This window comes from Geotrypetes seraphini, chromosome 3, assembly GCF_902459505.1.
Source record: "Geotrypetes seraphini chromosome 3, aGeoSer1.1, whole genome shotgun sequence".
NCBI classification, from domain to species: domain Eukaryota; kingdom Metazoa; phylum Chordata; class Amphibia; order Gymnophiona; family Dermophiidae; genus Geotrypetes; species Geotrypetes seraphini.
In genome coordinates, this window is record NC_047086.1 from 266,942,693 (window position 1) to 266,960,866 (window position 18,174).

The window sequence follows — 18,174 nt, forward strand, 5'->3', positions numbered from 1 at the left end:
TAGGGAACAATAAGATGTGCTATGATGGTTCCCTTTATGATCAGGGCTTCATTATCTTCGGATTTAGCCATGAATAAGGTATACTGAGCACATTATTCACTTAGTTTATAATAGTTTGAATTTTAAAATCTTGTAATATGAACATTGAATTAAAAAATAATAACTGAGCATTAAAAGGACAAGAAATTCTTTAGGAGTCAGATGGTGGCATTTTGTACTCATTGTAGTCTATGGGTGTTTTTTGTAGTGAGTCCATTTAACAGCATGTTGCAATAGTCCTTACAGGAGAGGACAAAAGCATACAGTAGTTGAGCGAAGTCCAGCTTTGAGAGGTATCATCTGATGTTCCGTAGCTGCCGGAGGTAGTAGAATGAGGTGGATACTACTTGGGAGATATGGTCGGAGAGTGAAAGGTCACCATCAAGGATCACCCTCCCCCCCAGGCTGTTTACTTTGTCGTCCGTCAGGGTTGCAGATTCCCAGTAGATCAACAGGCGTTTAAATTTGGGGTCATCTCTTATTATCCAGAGGAGTTCGTTTTTTGCCGTGTTTAGTTGTAACTTGTTTCGGGTCATCCAGCTTTTTATTTCCAAGAGGGAGTCATGTAGTTTGGAGATTTGAGTGTCCCGGTTTAAGCCTAGCGGTAGGTACAGTTATATGTCGTCGGCAAATGAGTGAATCATTATTTGATATTTTAAGGCAATGTCTATCATTAGTCTGATATAGATGTTGAAAAGCAAAGGGGACAGGAGGGTACCCTGTGGTACTCCATATTTTATCCGTTTAGGTTGTGATAGAATAGACCTTAGGACACTTTAGTTCTTCGGCTCAGGAATGATGAGAACCACTGGAGTGCTCGATCATTTATTCCAATATTTGAGAGTCTGGCACAGAGACAATGGTGGTCAATGGTATCGAAAATAGCACTGAGGCCTAGAAGGACCAGTAGTCCATCATTCCCTTTGTCTAGTATGCTCAAGCAGTTGTCTTCTAAGACAGTTTCCTTGCTATGGAATTTCCTGAATCCAGATTGGTAAGATGAGATGGCATTCTGTCTGTTGATAAAGGCCAAGAGTTGCGATAACACAGTCTTTTCAAGGATCATGGAGATGAAGGGAAGCTTGGAGACTGGTCTGAGTTGCTGGGTTCATTCAGATCTAGGTTTGGTTTTGGTTTTGGTTTTTCAAATATATTTTATTGATTTTGGAAAAATACAGAAAACCTCAAGGTAACAAACTGTACAACAGTAATACTCTTCTGTACTTCACTATGGTACCCATCCACCCACCCCTACCCAAGAATACAATGTACTCTGTAAGCAAGAGTTATTTCCCATTCCAGGGTGTCCAGTACAAAGAAAAATCAGGCATTCAACAATTGACTGTGAGCTCTGGGTGTCGGGATGTGCTAAAATGGCTCCCAGCAAGTACTAGCCCCTGTATAGTGTCCAATGAGGAGGTTTGTAATCGTTCCTTAGAGGCTTGTTGTAACATCAGAGTATGCCAATGAGCGAGTGTTAGGGAATCTGAGGAAATCCAGCAATGAAGTATCACCTTCTTCCCCAGCAGGATTGCTAGATCCAGAAAACTCCAGAACCCCCTCGGTGACGAACGAGGAAGAGACTCCAAGGTAAACAGCAGTATCGGGGGAAACACAAATTTGTAATTCCACATAGCCTAATGTGTTGATGAACGTGCTGCCAAAATGTCTGTACCTGCACGCAAGACCAAAACTGATGTCCAAGTGTGGCAGGTGAATGGTGACATTTGAAACATTGATCAGAATCACACAGACCTGCCCTATGCATGTACAAAGGAGACCTGTAAAGCCATAACAAAAATTTATAATTCATTTCAATCAACACCACACGAGATGTCAATTGGGCCGCTCTATGAATCCCTCTTTTAATCATGTGACCGGTCACCACACAGGGAAGATCCAGTGACCATTTGGCCACATAAGTGTCATAAGATATTTCTCCGAAACATTCCTGAAGGGTGCCTATGATGAAATTGCAGGGAAATCGACACTTGTGCAGACAAACATAGGGCCTCAGATAGGGTCTCTATCCGCCTGTCCGTGATACAGTTCTGAGGCAAGGAACGAACATAAAAGGAGAGTTGTACATAGGAAAGCCAATCATTTGCTGTCCAACCATGCTCCCCCTTAAGTTCGTCCCACGATTTCAGGGACCCATTGGAGTGTACCAATTGAAAAATATATTGGTTAGTACTGGCCTGCCATACCATGGAGGATAACGGAGGCATGCCCGGAGCAAAGTCTCCATTTCCCTGTAGAGGTAAGTAAGGTGTCACATGAGATGGTATGTGAAGTTGTGACACAAGGGCTGCCACAGATGTCACAATGGTAGCAGTAGGAGGTCCCGTGTAGTCAACGTTTTCGGAGGCAAGTGCTTAACATGGAGCAGGTAACTAAAATGATAGGGAGCACAAAGAGAAAGTTCCTGTCATGGAGCCAAAAAATAGCTAGTCCCCCGGAACCAGTCGTTAAGGTGTCATATCTGACACGCCTGAGACAGCATTCTATGTTTCTGAGATTATGCAGTCCCAAGCCACCTAGATCTTTAGGCTTCTGAAATACATAAAACCACTAGGGCACCAACACCATGTTATACAATGCGGATATACCCTCCAGTTCTGCAATTTCTGTTGCGTGGAGTTAAAAGTGGGTCTATATTTAAAGCATAGAGTTTAGAAAGGTCAAGGGAAATGGAAATACCCAAGTAGATCAGGCACCCCGGGGCCCAAGGAAGGGGAAATTCGCCCCACCAGTCTGTCTGCACCTCTGGAGATAAAGGCAAAACCATCAATATTTTTTTTTAAGGTTTGTTTTTTTTTAAGATCAGTCTGATGATTGCCGATTTCTAGCTTTGCAGTATCATTCCTGATTGCAGGGAGGAATTTATTAGAGGTAGGATCTATTTGGTGAATGCGTCTTTTGTGACCGTCAAAAGGATTCGAGGATGGATTCAGAGGGTCATAGGAGAGCGATTGTTTTTGCTAGGTCTTCATGAGATGACGGTTCAAGGCAATTGACGGTTTCGGTTCCAGGTGTCATTCTGGGCATTTGCTGGGATATAAGGTGTCGCATCAAGATTTGTGCTTATACAAATTGATTTTTTTTTCTTGGAATTAGATGGAGAGGGTTTCACTGTCTAAGTCGGTTTGTAGATTTTTTATTTCCTTGTAAGGCTGTCGGTAAACTTTTTGTCAGTGTGAAGAGGTTTTTTGATCTGTTTGGAGCTTTCTTCAGGAGATTAGTGTAGTAGAGTGGTTTTGTTTTGTGTTTTTACATCATGGATTGATAGTTTGTAATCCTGTAGTAGTTTTTTTTTGAGTGGGCTTTGTGCTTTTTTAATTTGGATTTGCACCAGTTTCTTTTGGCTTTTCTTAGTTCTCTCTTCTTTTTCCTGAGGTCGTCTGTAAACCATGGGGAGGAGAAGTTGTGGGTGTTAGGTCTTATTCTTTGGTTTCTGCTAGGAATTCATACAGTATCTTGACTTGCATATGCCAGTTTGATTCGGCTTCTTCAATGGGTGTCGGTTCAGTTTTAGTTCTTTTGGCTATTTTAAAGATGCCGGATGATAGCTTTTCAGTGTTGACTGAGATGGTTAAGGGGCTGGAGGAGTTGCCGTATAGTGAAAAATTAGAGAAACTGGGCCTTTTCTCCCTCGAACAGAGGAGATTGAGAGGGGACATGATCGAAACATTCAAGATACTGAAGGGAATAAACTTAGTGGATAGGGACAGGTTGTTCACCTTCTCCAAGGTAGAGAGAACGAGAGGGCACTCTCTAAAATTGATAGGGGATAGATTCCGTACGAACGTAAGGAAATTCTTCTTCACCCAGAGAGTGGTAGAGAACTGGAACGCTCTTCTGGAGTCTGTCATAGGTGTAAACACCCTCCAGGGATTCAAGACAAAGTTAGACAAGTTCCTGCTGAACCGGAACGTACTCAGGTAGGGCTGGTCTCAGTTAGGGCGCTGGTCTTTGACGAGAAGGCTGCCGCGTGAGCGGACTGCTGGGCAAGATGGACCACTGGTCTGACCCAGCAGCGGCAATGGTGGGTTCTCTTCGCAAAGGGAGGTAGGGGAGGGTCATTGGTGTGGGCAGACTTGATGGGCCTTGGCCCTTATCTGCCGTCACTTTCTATGTTTCTATGAGTGTGTTCTTGTGTGGGGTGATGTTCTTGGTTGGGTGCTCTGTAATAGAGTTTGGGAGGAGAAAGTGATAAGGTAGTGGGCGGGCCAGGGTACTGGCTCGGAGTTGTAGTACTGGATGTGGGGGTCGGCGGGTTGGTCTTTTTGTATGAAGCCTAGGTCAGGAGCATGGCCTGCAGGGTGAGTGGTCGAGGTGGTGATCTGTTGAAAGCCTAGATCTGATATTGTTGTTATGAAGTTGGCTGGTACTCTGGTTTTATGTCAGGATAGTTTGTAAAGTTGAAGTCGCCAAGGATGGTGATTCATTAGTGGGTGATAACTAGCTTACTGATGGCTGCTATGAAATCATCTAGGGCATTCATGGGAGAGATTGGGGCTCTGTAGATCAGGGCGAAGATGTGGCTTCTGGTATGGCCAGTGGAGAAGCTGAGGCATTCAGTGCCATTTAGTGTGATAGTGTCTATCAGCTTTGAGATAATGATTTATTTTATAATGGCTGCTACTCATCCTCTTTTTTTTTTTTTTTTTGAACGAGAGCATGCTTTTCTTTGTACCTACCCCAGTGCTCATGGACTTGCAGCTTTGTAGCTGTTAGTCTGATGCTCCTCTCTTTGATAGTGAGAATTTGTACTGTGTTAGGTACCCAAGGCCACAGGAGGTTCAATGAGAATAGGAAGGCACTGGTTGTTTGGGCAGCTGGAGACAGCTGAGATTCCAGATCTTCCTCAAAGCAGACCAGAAGTGATTATCAGTTAATTTTACCGCCTTTTCAAGATACAAATGCATTCTGGAAAGGAGTCACCTTATTTTACCCCCTTTCTACTTCTACCATGAGTTGTGATAGGCAGGCTACCCTCTCCCCAGCTAGATTTAAAAAAAAATCATATTCATGGTAGCTTATAGGCTGCAGAGATTAACATGTAATGCCTAGTAGAAGCATGAGGTGATGAAGATGTGGTAAATATATTATATTCAAAAAGAATGACAGAGTACTAACTTTTGTTTCTGTTAACAGGTGGATTTCTGTGTCTGAAGACTCAAAATGGATGTCATAAGAGCAACAACTGAAAGAATTCTGTTGGAACCCTACAATTATTTGCTTCAATTGCCAGGTGATCTTTATAAAGCTATAATCAGTATTCATACAAATTTCTGCCCTTCTCCTGGTGTTGCTTAATGCCATGCATTCTTCTGTTTTATGCCTGTCACCCATTTTTCTTTTTCGGGTTTGCATATTCATAGACTCGTAGACAGATTTTAAAAGGAGGTGTGGCATCCCTCTTTGTTGATGCCCAAGCAACTGCCCCTGTTACTTACTATTTATGTTAGCACTACCTATCTGCTTTCTCCAGAGACAGCTCAAAGTATAAGTAGAGCCACCAAGATGGACTGACTATTCTGTAAATCATATACACAGACATCATTGTCAATGAAATCCTAGAAAGAATTATTGTCATTACAATAAAGATAAGAGATCATCATATGAAGTTGAAGGCATAGAAACTAAAATGTGGAAAAATATTTTTTGCCAACAGACTAGTGGACACATGTAATAGACCTCAAGCAGAAGTTATCGGAGCCAGAGCGGTGACAAAATTCAAGCATGTATGAGTCAGGGCACACAAGCACTTTAGTGGTTAAGAAAGGTAGAAGATGACAAATAAAGTAAGATCTGTAACAGCACAGTAGGTAGGTAAAGAAAGACAGATTGAGTGGAACAAATGGTACTCTTCTGTTAGTATTATCTATGCAAATCAATATATACCACATGGGAGCCTTCTTTCACAGGTCTTACATTTTTTTCTCATATTTTTTTATTTATTGATTCATTGCATCAGCAGTTCTCTGGTTGAGAAGCATAGGCTATAGTTCTCTTTGGAATACTATATAAATGCCCATGAGTCAAATTAGTACTGTTTCCCCGAAAATAAGACCTACCCAGAAAATAAGCCCTAGCATGATTTTCAGGGTAGGGCTTATTATAAGCCCTAGTCCCTGGATTTGTTGGCAGTAGCGCTTCCCCTCGCCCCTGATGCACAGCCGAACCCCAGCTGACTCTTCCATCTTTCCCTCCCGTCCGAACCCTGCTGACCCCCCCCCGACCACAAGACCTATTCCCTCCCTCCAAAGAGCAGTGTTAGCAGCAATTTAAGCAGGCATTAGCAATGCGGAGCACAGAAGGCCGTGAAGCAGCTTGTTTAGAGTGCTGCAGACGCTGCTCTGTGGAGGGAAGTATGTAGGTCTTGCGGTTGACGATTTGGATGAGAGGGAGAGATAGAAGGATGGGATGGTCAGCGGGGGGGGGGAGGGCTGCTCAAGGGTTCTGCTGCAGCTGCACGGGAAGGGAGGGATAGAAGCTGGGCAAGGGTTCTGCTGCACGAGGGATGGGAGGGAGGGATAGAAAGATGCTGTGCACAGTGCAAGGGTTCTGCTGCACAGGAAGATGGGAGGGAGGGATAGAAAGATGCTGCAGAGGTAAGGCACAAGGGGATGAGTGAGAGGGGAGGAAAGATGCTGCGCATGTGGGGGAGAGAAAGAAAAGAGGAAGAATTGGGGTGGAGGAGTGGAAGGGAGAGATGATCATTGTACATGAAGAAAATAAAACCTACCCCAAAAATAAGACCTAGTGCGTTATTTGGGCCCCAAATTAATATAAGACACTGTCTTATTTTTGGGGAAACACGCAAGGTAGATATTGCAAAGTCATTCAGATATCTGAGACTGCAATCAGTGGCATAGCTAGGGTAAGGGGCACACGGGGCAGAGGCGCTCTTGATGTAATCGGACCATTTCTATCACCGATGAGCACAATTTGTTTCTTCAGTGAATTGGTCCCCAACACTGGCCAAATTCTTGCACATGCTGCTCTACTTTACAGAAACAGCCTCTTAGAGATCGCCAACTCTAGTTTGATAAACTTTTCGGTTTGACATCAGGAACATCAGCTATGTCTGCTGATTTGGACACTGGTGCACAACTCCAGGCCTCAACGTCGGCTCTGGTACTGGTACTACTCCTCACACAATGTCCTTATCTTTCATTGGGAGAGGTACAGAAAAAAGCTAAGAAGCATAAGCATCCTTCCTCCAGGCATACCTCAACCTTATCTCATACATCCACACCATTTGAAGCGTCAACATACTAAGCCTAATGTCCATTTTTTTAACTGGTGTCTCCTCTGAGGCGTTTCTCATCTTTGAGGTCACCAACGGCTCAACACCAGATACAGCCTGTGCCCTCCGTACCTGTTACTACTCCAGTACTGGCATTCTTCTTACAGGATCAGATCTGACAAATCCTACAAAAGGAGCTAGCTGAACGGCTGCACAAGCAACTGATGTAGGTACATGTCTTCACACCTTCAGTACCAGTCCAATCCAAGCAGAGCTCTCGGTTGCCATCTAGAGCCAGATCTTGGACTCCACATCGACACCATTTGGTACCTAGTGTTCCTCCACTCAGCGTGAGTGGGTTCTGGAAGGGGTGGAGGTCTCCATCCAGTACATTGGGCACGAGAGGCAGTTGCAAGAAATGGTCCCAAGTTCCAGGCTTCTTGAGGCAGAGGATCTCCCTGTAAACTCTTACAGCTTCCATCTTGCAGCTCCCAGCACATAGCATGTCACAGTGAGTAGCAGGCTGACAGCCTGGAAGATTGATTCAGGGGAAGGATTCTCCAAAATCAGATTTTGGGAGGTTTGGTGGTTAGGCCTGGGTCCCACTACCTGAGAAATTCTAAAATCACCATTTTTTATTTTTCGGTTTGCCTTTCCAGGCCGGTTTTGGTGCTAAAATCGTTGCAGTGATGGCCATCTTGTATTTCCTGATTTGAAATAATAAGCTTCTATCTGCCTCAAAACACCTAGTCAGGGAACTCTAAGTACTTTCTCTTCATCTTAATTAATCTTACTTATTGCATTTCTTCTGTTTCTACTGTAAACCGCTTAGAACCTCACGGTACAGCGGTATATAAGAAATAAAATTATTATTATTATTATATTGTCCAGCTTAGGCCGGATGATTGCTCTCCTGATGTGGGAACGTCGGGATGTCCGAAATTTTTCTTCCCTCTCAGGGCGTCTTTTTCAACATACTTGGGAACCCTTTTGGACTACTATGACTCCACTGGCTCGTAGCCGTTTACTTAATTTATGATATATTGTATTTCCTTTGTTTTTCCATTATTTTGTTCTATTTGTCTTTATTTGTACTTTGTATCCCATTCTGGATTGTTTTGGGGTTGTACTTAGAAGGAGGACCGGGGGTGGAGGATGGGGGGAGGGATGGTTTGGGGGGTTGGGTATCTGGGTTGCTATCATGGATTACTGGATATACCTTGAGCTTGTTTTTCTTGCATTTGTTTACTACTGTTGTATTCTTGTTGAGCTCAATAAAATATATTTGACAATATTGTCCAGCTTAGGAAGGTTTGCCACACCCTTGTTTATTTGAGCCAGGGGGTTCACATCCTCAAAGCACAACCATGATTTGGCACTGAAATCCTGCAAGAGCTCAAAAAAATAGACCACATGGGCTCTCTGCCCCTCAGGGGCAAGGATTTCTCCCTGAGGCTTATTTGATTAACAAGGGTTCCAAGAAGCCTCTATCTGCCTTAAAACCTCTCTATTTTTCCAAAAATCAACAGAGATGGACTCCTCAGGGGGTTTTAACCCCACTTCATATGAAATTTGCACCAAATGGCTGGCAGAGGAGCATTCATGTAGCGCATGCTGCAGCGTGTATGAGGGAGGAGTGAGAGCTTCGTGCTTCGCCTCATCTGTGTCATCCATGGCTGAGAAACTGTTGTGGGTCTGGGAAATGGGTAAAACAATTCTCGTCTGGAGCCCAAATTTCTTGAAGATGTGAAACGCAGATACATGGAGTCCGCAAAACCCACGAAAGCCATTGGAGGTTCTGCAGGGTTCATTTATCTCCCCTGCACAAGGCTTCTCCCCAGAATTTTTAAATCTCATGTGGAGAGCATTTTTAAGGGGAACAAACCATGCAGCACACCCTACAAGAGCATTGCCATTAGTCCAAGGAGGGTCTTCGCTTCCCATGATTTTTTTTTTTTTTTCTCAGACAGGCAAGCTGGCTTCCAGCTCCAGTAATCATTCAGAGCCATACTGGCAGGACTGGAGATCAGACTCCATGCCACTTTTATCTGAGACTCCGATTCCTTTCTAGGTCAAGCAGCCAAGATGCCTCTCTGACACTTGACCCTCTCATTCACTGGCTCTTCAAGTCAGTCTCTGTCCATCATTTCATAGCGGATTTTATTAAGGAGTTGAAGTTGGAGGTTCAGCTCTCCACTTCCTAGTGCAAGGTCATGAGTGACTCCAATGCTCAGACCTCTTTTTTTTTTTCCCAGCACATCCAGACATTACTGTCCTAGTTATGAATCAGTGGGAGACCTTGGAACGCTCCTTAAGGATTGCAAAAGCTATGTCCAAGCATTACGTGATTGTACCTGAGTTCCAACAGTTGTTTAATCAGCCAAAAGTAGACCCTGCAGTGGTTCAAGTCATCAAATGCACGGCTCTCCAGAATGAGGGAAGAGCTATGCTGAAGGATGTGCAAGATTGCAAGGTAGACATGGTTTTGAAGAGCCAATTTGAAGCTCTAGCTCTGGGAATCAAAGCGGCAGATATGTTTGCTGCACAGGCCTGCCACAACAGATTGAGATGAGTCCTCTGTGGAGGAGGACGTCTTCCCCCAGCTGGTGCTATAAGGGGTTGATTACATGGCTGTCACCCTATATGATCTTATAAGTGTCATGAGCAATGTATCGGTGTATACGGTCTCTGCTTGCAGAATGCTCTGGATCAGGCACTGGGCAGGCAACTTTAAGCAGTAACATAGTAGATGACGACAGATAAAGACCCGAATGGTCCATCCAGTCTGCCCAACCTGATTCAATTTAAATTTTTTACATTTTTTCTTCTTAGCTATTTCTGGGCAAGAATCCAAAGCTCTACCCGGTACTGTGCTTGGGTTCCAACTGCCGAAATCTCCAGCCCATCTACACCCTCCTAGCCAGGGATCTCAAAGTTCCTCCTTGAGGGCCGCAATCCAGTTGGGTTTTCAGGATTTCCCCAATGAATATACATTGAAAGGAGTGCATGCACATAGATCTCATGCATATTCATTGGGGAAATCCTGAAAACCGAACTGGGACTTTGAGGGAGGGACTTTGAGACCCCTGCTCCTAGCCATTGAAGCCCTCTCCAGCCCATCCTCCCCCATATGGTCATATACAGACCGTGCAAGACTGCCCAGAATTGGCCTTAGTTCAGTATTTAATATTATTTTCTGATTCTAGATCCTGTGTTCATCCCACGTTTCTTTGTTCATCCCACGCTTTAAGGGCAGATGTTTTTTGGTACAGGCTTAGACGATTTTATGGCCAGTGACAGATTGAACATAAGAACAGAAGAAGTTGCCTCCGCTGAGGCAGACCAGAGGTCCATCTCGCCCAGCGGTCCGCTCCCGCGGCGGCCCATCAAGCCCATTGCTGCCTTAAGTTTCTGCCAGAGAGCAGGCCGTGCTGACACCCGGGAGGGTGTACAGGTAATTTTCGTCCCTCCTGCCATTCTTGCCAGTACAACCCAAGTTCCTTCACCCAGAGATCTTTCCATGAATACAGACAGTGATTTAGCAACCCCAGAAGCCAGCAGCCTTCAGGGTTTCCCATTAACCCACCCTCCAAAAAAATCTCAATGATGCTAAGTTGTGGCCACGCCTCCACATATTAGAGAGAGGCAATTGGCGTTTCAGAGAGAATTTCCTTGGACTAATGGGTGCTGGACATTATCCAAGTGAGTCACAAGATCAAGTTTTATTGTCTTTCTATAGATTTGTTCCTTGATTCTCCAGCCAGACAGCTGGAAAAAGAGGCCAAAATCCAAGCCACACTTCAAAGGCTCTTGGATTTTCGGACCATAGAACCTGTCCCTGTCTCAGGCAGATACTTCAGATACTTCATTGTGCCCAAGAAAGGCACAGAAGACTGGAGACTCATTTGGGATCTCAAGGCTGTCAATAGTTTTCTAAGGATCCCGTATTTCCACAAGGTACGGCTTGTTCAGTCATTGTGGCAGTGGCTTCAGGGGAGTTTCTGTCCTCTGAATCTGATAGAAGCATATCTGCATATTTTCCATCTTTCTGAGCCACAGAAATATGAGTTTCATGTACTTCAGGAACATTTCTAGTTTGCAGTATTCCCGTTTGGATTGGCAACAGCCCCCCCCCCCCACACCCACATTCCTCAAGGTAGTGGTGGTTGTGGCTTATCTCTGAAGTATGAGGACTATGCCCCTATCTGAATGACTGGGTGATAAGAGCTCCATCCAAACAGGAGTGCGAACAATGAGTGAGACAGGTATTGGATTTACTCTAGCGGTTAGACTGGAAAGTCAACTTCAAGAAGAGCCATCTAGAAACAACCCAGAATTTAGAGTATTTGGGCATTCGTTTCAACATGGCTCAGGACCGCATTTTTCTTCCCGAGCCACGCAAACAGAAACTCAAGCAACAAATCCCAGCTCTCTTAGTGATGCCAATTCCTAAAGCTTTAACCAGTAATTTACAGGAAATCCACTTTTAAATTTTTATCTATTTTTTTGTACATTCTCATTGGGCTCTCCAAATGCCTTTATAGGTTGTGTAGAAAATCGCATAGACCCAATCGTCACAAGATCAAATTTTTTTTTTTTTCAGTCTTTACTTTTATATGTTAGTTAATCTTTTAATATAAAAATAGTACTTATTTAAGGAGTCACGTGATGTGCTGAGCCGAGCAGGACGTGCCTTGCTCATGCTCTGGGGCCCTGGGGCCCTCCACACCTTGCCTACCCTGTTTCATAGCTTTTGTAGCGGCTCCTGCGGCTTCCCTGGTGCGTGGATTGATTTCTCCAGTCCGGCAGCCCAGTAATGAGTGGCAGCACTAAAGAACGTGAGGGGAGAGCGTTGCGGTCCAACCCCAAGATGGCGGCGGTGCCGGGATCGGGTTCCGAACTCCCTTTGTCAGAGGCTCATATTGCGGCCCTGTCGGCGTCAGTGGTACGGGCTTTGGACGCCCTTTTCGATCAACTATCGGACCAGCTAGCCTCACTTGAGTCCCTGCTTTCAGAGATGACTCGGTGTACCAGCGAACTAGAGACCAGAGTGGCACATGTGGAGGAGGCAAGTTCTGCCTCCGCGGCAGATTTGGTGTCCTTAAGAGCACAACTTCAGCAGCATGCGGACAAAATTGAAATCTTGTAAACTGTTCGAGACTTGACAACTTATGCCTGATTGGCTTGCCGGAGACGGTCCCGGATTCCCGCCTGCTTTCCACGCTGGAGACCTGGCTCAGGGCTGAATTGCCTCTACCTGCTGGCATGGGGCCGCTGCATCCACCATCTCGAGCGGCATGCCAACGACCATACCCGCGCCCGAGTCACCATCTTTAAAGTGCACAATTCAGCCCATAAGGCGGAACTCATGTGGACTTACCGTCAAAAACGCAACACCATCGCCTACGAGGGAGCCCTGGTCCGTCTGTTCCAGGACTACTCCCCTGTGCTCCAGGAGTGCCGGCGCCGCTTTTCAAGGGTGTGCTCGGGGCTTTTTGAGCGCAAACAGCGTTTCCAACTGCTTTACCCGGCGCTGCTGAGGATTTGGACGACCGCAGGATGGAGGAGCTATGCATCAGTGGAAGAGGCACAGGCCTATTTGGATGCTCTGCCTTGGGAGGCTGGACCTTCCTCGGCCCCCTGATGTTTCCAGGCCTGTGGTGGTTGTTTGTGCCTTTCAGCTGGTGCTCTTTTTGACACCTCCCATGTCTTGGCCTTTGGATCCTGTGTACTGGATATCTATTTCTCCAGCGTAACTGATGGGATGGCTGTTGCACCTTCCTGCGCTGTTTTGGGCCTTGTTGCTGTTGTTTTCGCATGTTTGCTGCTTCTGTTCTTCTGGTTTGCTGGTTGGCCCTTTCTGGGGGTCTGCTTCGGCTCTCTTCTGGGCCTTGTTCTCTTCTCCTCTGTGCCTGGCTGGTGGTGACATGATCCATTGGCTGCGGTCCTCCTTGCTGCTACCTTTTGGATTCCGGGCCTTTTGATGGAGTGGGGCCTCCTTGGCCTCTTGGTGCCCTCTCTGCCTACTTGGTTTGGGTGATTGTTCTTTTCTGAATGCTTGAGGTATGTTAGTGGGGGTTTTTGCCTCTGTTTGAGGGATGATTGTTTGGCAGCTAGGTAGGAATTGATTTTATAGGGGGGCGGTGAATGTGTCTTTGTTTAATTGAAGCTACATTCCTGCCTAAGGGTTGGATTTGCTTCTCTGGTGTAGTGCTTGTGTGAGTGGCCACTGTGTGTGTGTGGATTTGAGGAAGGACCGATCTTGAGCCTTGGCGATAATATGCAGCTGGGATTTCTGGAATGCTGTGGAGCTCTCAGGGGCCGTTTGACTCTGATGCCTCTCGGTTTCGGTGTCACTTTGGCTTTTTGAGAACTGGAGCTCTTTGTTGAGTGTTTGGATAGGTGAGAGCGTGGGTGTGGTTGGTTTGGTGTGGGTGCAGATGTGGGGGGGGTTTGTTTTGGGGAGGCTCCTGGATGGAGGTGTTTGTAGTGGGTGGGGTGGGGAGGGGCTGGGGGCCCTGTTTACATCATAGCGTGACTCCCTCTCTGATCCACGCTTATGGGACGGGGTGTAAGTCGGTGGTTGGGTTTATGGGGGGTTTGGTTTGGGTGGGTGGGGAGAATGGTTGGGTTGGAGTGGGTTGGGTTTGTCGGGGGGGTCTTCCTTTCGATTGTATATTCAGATTTTTCAGCACTTGTATTGCTCTTGTTTATTTTTTCAGGCATTGCCATCTGTTTGGCACTACTGCTCTGGGAGGTGGCTGGGCTCCTGGGTTAGTCTTCACACTTTTCTCCTTTCCTTTCTATTCTGCTCCTATCCTGATTTTCCGACCTGAGTACCCCTTTTAGGCTTACCTCTTGGAATGTCGGGGCATTACCTCCCCGATTAAGCGGTCCAAAATACTAGCTGCTTTGCAGCGTTATCACTCGGATATTGCTTGTTTGCAGGAAACTCGTCTGACTGACACTGAACATCTTAAGTTGAGACGTTCCTGGGTAGGGGAGGTATATTTTACTTCCTCTCAGGGCCGCCATGGTGGCATAGCGTTGGTCCGCAAGTGTTCGCCGCTTGGAGTGCAGGTTCTTGATAAAGCTCTTGATGGTAGACATCTGCTTTTGCGCCTGACCTTGGGTGCTCGCTCCTATCTCTTGCTTGTGGTCTATGGCCCTAATTCGGGGGAATTGGTCTTTATACAACAGTTGCTTCACCTCTGCTCTCGTTTTTCTGGGGACCCTCTTCTTATTTTGGGGGACTTTAACTTGGTGCAGAACCCTGACCTGGACAAGTCCGGTACCTCTATTGCTTCTTTGGGAGCTAAGGGTCGTCTACTTATTGATTTTTGTGATACTCTTTCTGTGGTGGATCCTTGGCGACTTCTTCATCCTGAAGTTCGTGACTATACCCATCTTTCTCGGGCCCATGGAACCTAGTCTCGGATAGACCATATTCTTCTGTCTTCGACTTTGTTCTCTTCAGTCGTGTCGGCCAAGATTGGTCCCCTGAATATTTCTGGTCATACCCCGATTTGGGTTGATATTCATCTAGACGTCACGTATCTTCGGACATCCTCCTGGCGGTTTCCGTTCTATCTGGCTCGGGACCAGGAATTTCAGACCTTTTTGCGGGCCCAATGGGAGGATTACTCTACCACAACGCCCCTCATATGGATGATCCTATTTTGTTTTGGGAGGCTGCTAAGACGGTGATTCGAGGACATATCATTTCTTTTCTGAGTGCTCGTAACAAACGTATCCACAGAGGTATCATCAACTTGGAACGGGCCCTGCGAGTCGCTAAGCGGGCGTTCCAGTCGATTCCCTCGAGGGAGACTCGAGAACACTATTTGTCTACCCGGGAGGCTTTAAATTCGCTACTTCATTCCCGTAACCAAAAATGGATGGCTTTCCACAAACATCGCTTTCAATGTTTTGGCAATAGGCCAGGGCGCCTTATGGCACGTTTAGTACGGGCTGAGACTAGTAGGAAACCGATCTTGTCTCTTCGGACTCCGGGTGGGGGAGTGGTGACTAATACAGCTGATATCTCCGCAGTTCTTTTTGACTTTTTTAGTCAGCTTTATGCTGCCCCCGACGATATCTCTCCGGACTTGCTGACAGATTATCTTCAGTCCTCGGGACTTCCTCGCCTGTCGGAGGATGCGCTGTCCTCTCTCAATAGCCCCTTTAGGGCGGCTGAATTGGAATCCGTGATTAAAGCTCTTCGCTCCGATAGGGCCCTGGGCCCGGATGGCTTTTCGGGAGACTTTTACCGCATTCTTTCTCCCTATCTCTGCGGTCCTTTATTGGCCTACTTTAACGCTGCTATCACTCAGGGCTCCTTTCCGCATTATGCTAACGAGGCCCTTATCACTTTATTATTGAAGCCTGGTAAGGGGGCTGATTTACTGGGCTCATATCGTCCCATTTCCCTGATCAACGTGGATCTTAAGCTTTTTGCTCGCATATTGGCCAACCGTCTCGCTCCCCATCTTCCCACGATTGTTCATGAGGATCAGGTCGGGTTTGTCCGGGGACGTCAATCGGTGTGTAATGTATGAAAGGTTCTCTTTGCGCTTGCTCACTGTCATTCTCACCAGATACTGGCTTTGTTTGTCAGTTTAGATGCTTCCAAGGCATTTGATAGTGTCCATTGGTCCTTCTTGTTTCGTACTCTGGAACTGGTTGGGTTGGGAGGTTTTTATCTTAAAGCAATACGCTCTCTCTATTCTAACCCGAGGGCTTCGCTTCTAGTAAATGGGACATGTATGGACTCTTTCTCCATCCTTTGTGGTACCCGGCAGGGGTGCCCCCTTTCCCCCTTGCTATTTCTCCTTTCTTTAGAATCCTTGCTTTGTACTCTTCGGGGGTTTGCGGAGGTGCAGAGCCTCCATGTTGCTGGGGTGGAGTTAAAGACCCTGGCCTTTGCGGATGACATGTTTTTGATTCTAACTAGGCCCGAAGATTCTTTACCAATGGCGTTGGACCTCATTTCTGAATTTGGTTTTATTCTGGTTTGTCTCTTAATTTGGATAAGTCATTTGCCTTGCCGTTCCCCCCTGAGTTACATGACAACTGGAGGGGTGTCTTTCCTCTTCATTGGGCTAACTCCACCTTGAAATACTTGGGTGTTTCTATTCCTCAGGATTTATCTAGATTGTATCGCTTGAATGTGGAACCCTTCAGAATAAACTGCAGTTATGGGGATCTTTCCCCTTTTCACTTCTCGGTAGGGTGCATCTTTATAACATGCTCATTGTTCTTTGTTGGTTCTACGTCTTTCAGGTTCTTCCGCTTTTCCTGTCTTCTGGAGATGAACGCCGTCTCATATGTATGGTTCAGAGTTTTCTTTGGGCTGGAAAGCGGCCTCGTCTGCCATATAAATGGGTGGCAGCTCCGAGGTATAAGGGCGGATTGGGTTTATTGAATCTTCGCTACCTGACTATTGGATGTGGCATGCGTCACATTAATGATCTTTTCAGGGGCACTTCAGTGTTCACTAATACCTCTTTGGAACTTTCCTGTTTTCGTTCTACTCACTTTTGCGCATATTTTCATTCCCTTCCTTCTCTTTTGCCTTTATGAAGGTGCTTCACCGTCCCTTGCGGAAGGTTTGGCGCTGGGTTTGTAAATTCCATGCTCTTTCTGCTTCTGTAACTCCCTTTCTGCCTATTCGCTTTAATAGTTCCTTCCTACCTGGGATTGATGGCTTGAGTTTTGCTCGGTGGGGAACAAGGGGCATTCATTATATGTTTCAATTGGTTGATGATGATGGCAAATTGAAGCCTTTTGCACAGCTGCGGGACGAGTTTGATCTCCCGCCCACTGATTATTTTGCATACATGCAAATTCAACATTACATTTCATCTTTACCCTCTCACTCTTTGCAAGCCTCGTGTCACGAGACGCTATGTACAGCTTTTACCATTGGCTCTCAACTTCCTGTTCCCCTTAAATTTCATCATCGCCATTTGAAGGATGAGTCCCCCTTGTTTGACCATTCTAAACTGCGGGATGCTTGGGCTTGTGACCTTACAGTAAAGTTGCCTGATGATGTGCTTTTGCAGGCTGTCCGAAGGTTGCCTGCTTTTCGAAAATATACCACCTTTTGGGAGCAACATTATAAGTTGGTCTTCCGTTTGTACATTTCTCCTAAGAGGGCTTATTTATCACGATTGCGTGAGACTGCTGCCTGTCTTCGTTGCCAGGCCTCTGAAGCAGGGTTGGGACACATGTTATGGATTTGCCCTAAGGTACAAGAATTTTGGAATGCTGTCTTTGTGTTTGTGGAGCGCATTTGGACAATTACCATTCAACACTCCCTTCTGTTCTTATTTGGAGCTGTTCCTCACTACTTCCCTCGAACACGGGGGGGGGGGGGGGGGCTGCAGCTTTTCTTAAGTGGACTGTTCTCGTTGCCCTGAAATGCATTTTGTTAAAATGGCTTGAGACTGATGCTCCAGATTACTCCCTTTGGCGATGTCGGATGATTACCCTCCTAATGTGGGAGTGAAGGGATGTGACGGACCTTTCATCTCTCTCCGGTCGCATCTTTCAACACACTTGGGAACCATTTTGGACAATTATGACTCCTATGGCTCGCAGACGTTTGCTCAATTGTTGAGTTTCGTTTCCTGTTTTACCTTGTTGTAATTGGTGTGCCTATTTTCTTTGTGTTTTTATTAGTCATGCTGTACTTGGAAGGAGGACCCGGGGGGGGGGCTTTGGGGAGGTTGGTTTTGGTTTTTGGGGTGGGGTGAGATTGTTCGGGGACCGCTGCTGTTCAATGTATTCATAAACGACCTAGAAGCGGGGACGAAGTGTGAAGTTATAAAATTTGCAGATGACACCAAACTCTGCAGCAGGGTTAGAACCACGGAAGA

General features: G+C 46.0%; 1 protein-coding gene across 4 annotated transcripts in view; it reads left to right on the forward strand.

The window, feature by feature from the left end:
* Positions 1–18,174, forward strand: part of GGPS1 (geranylgeranyl diphosphate synthase 1) — a 118,263-nt gene that overhangs the window by 31,198 nt on the left and 68,891 nt on the right. For 3 of the 4 annotated variants that reach the window (XM_033939493.1, XM_033939491.1, XM_033939492.1), the window contains one exon: positions 5,197–5,293. In XM_033939493.1, coding sequence (XP_033795384.1) covers positions 5,224–5,293 — 70 coding nt within the window. In that variant the 5' untranslated portion in view covers positions 5,197–5,223. Of the gene's footprint in view, positions 1–5,196; positions 5,294–5,716; positions 5,787–18,174 lie in introns of all 4 variants that reach the window. The other variant, XM_033939495.1, reaches the window with a different exon arrangement.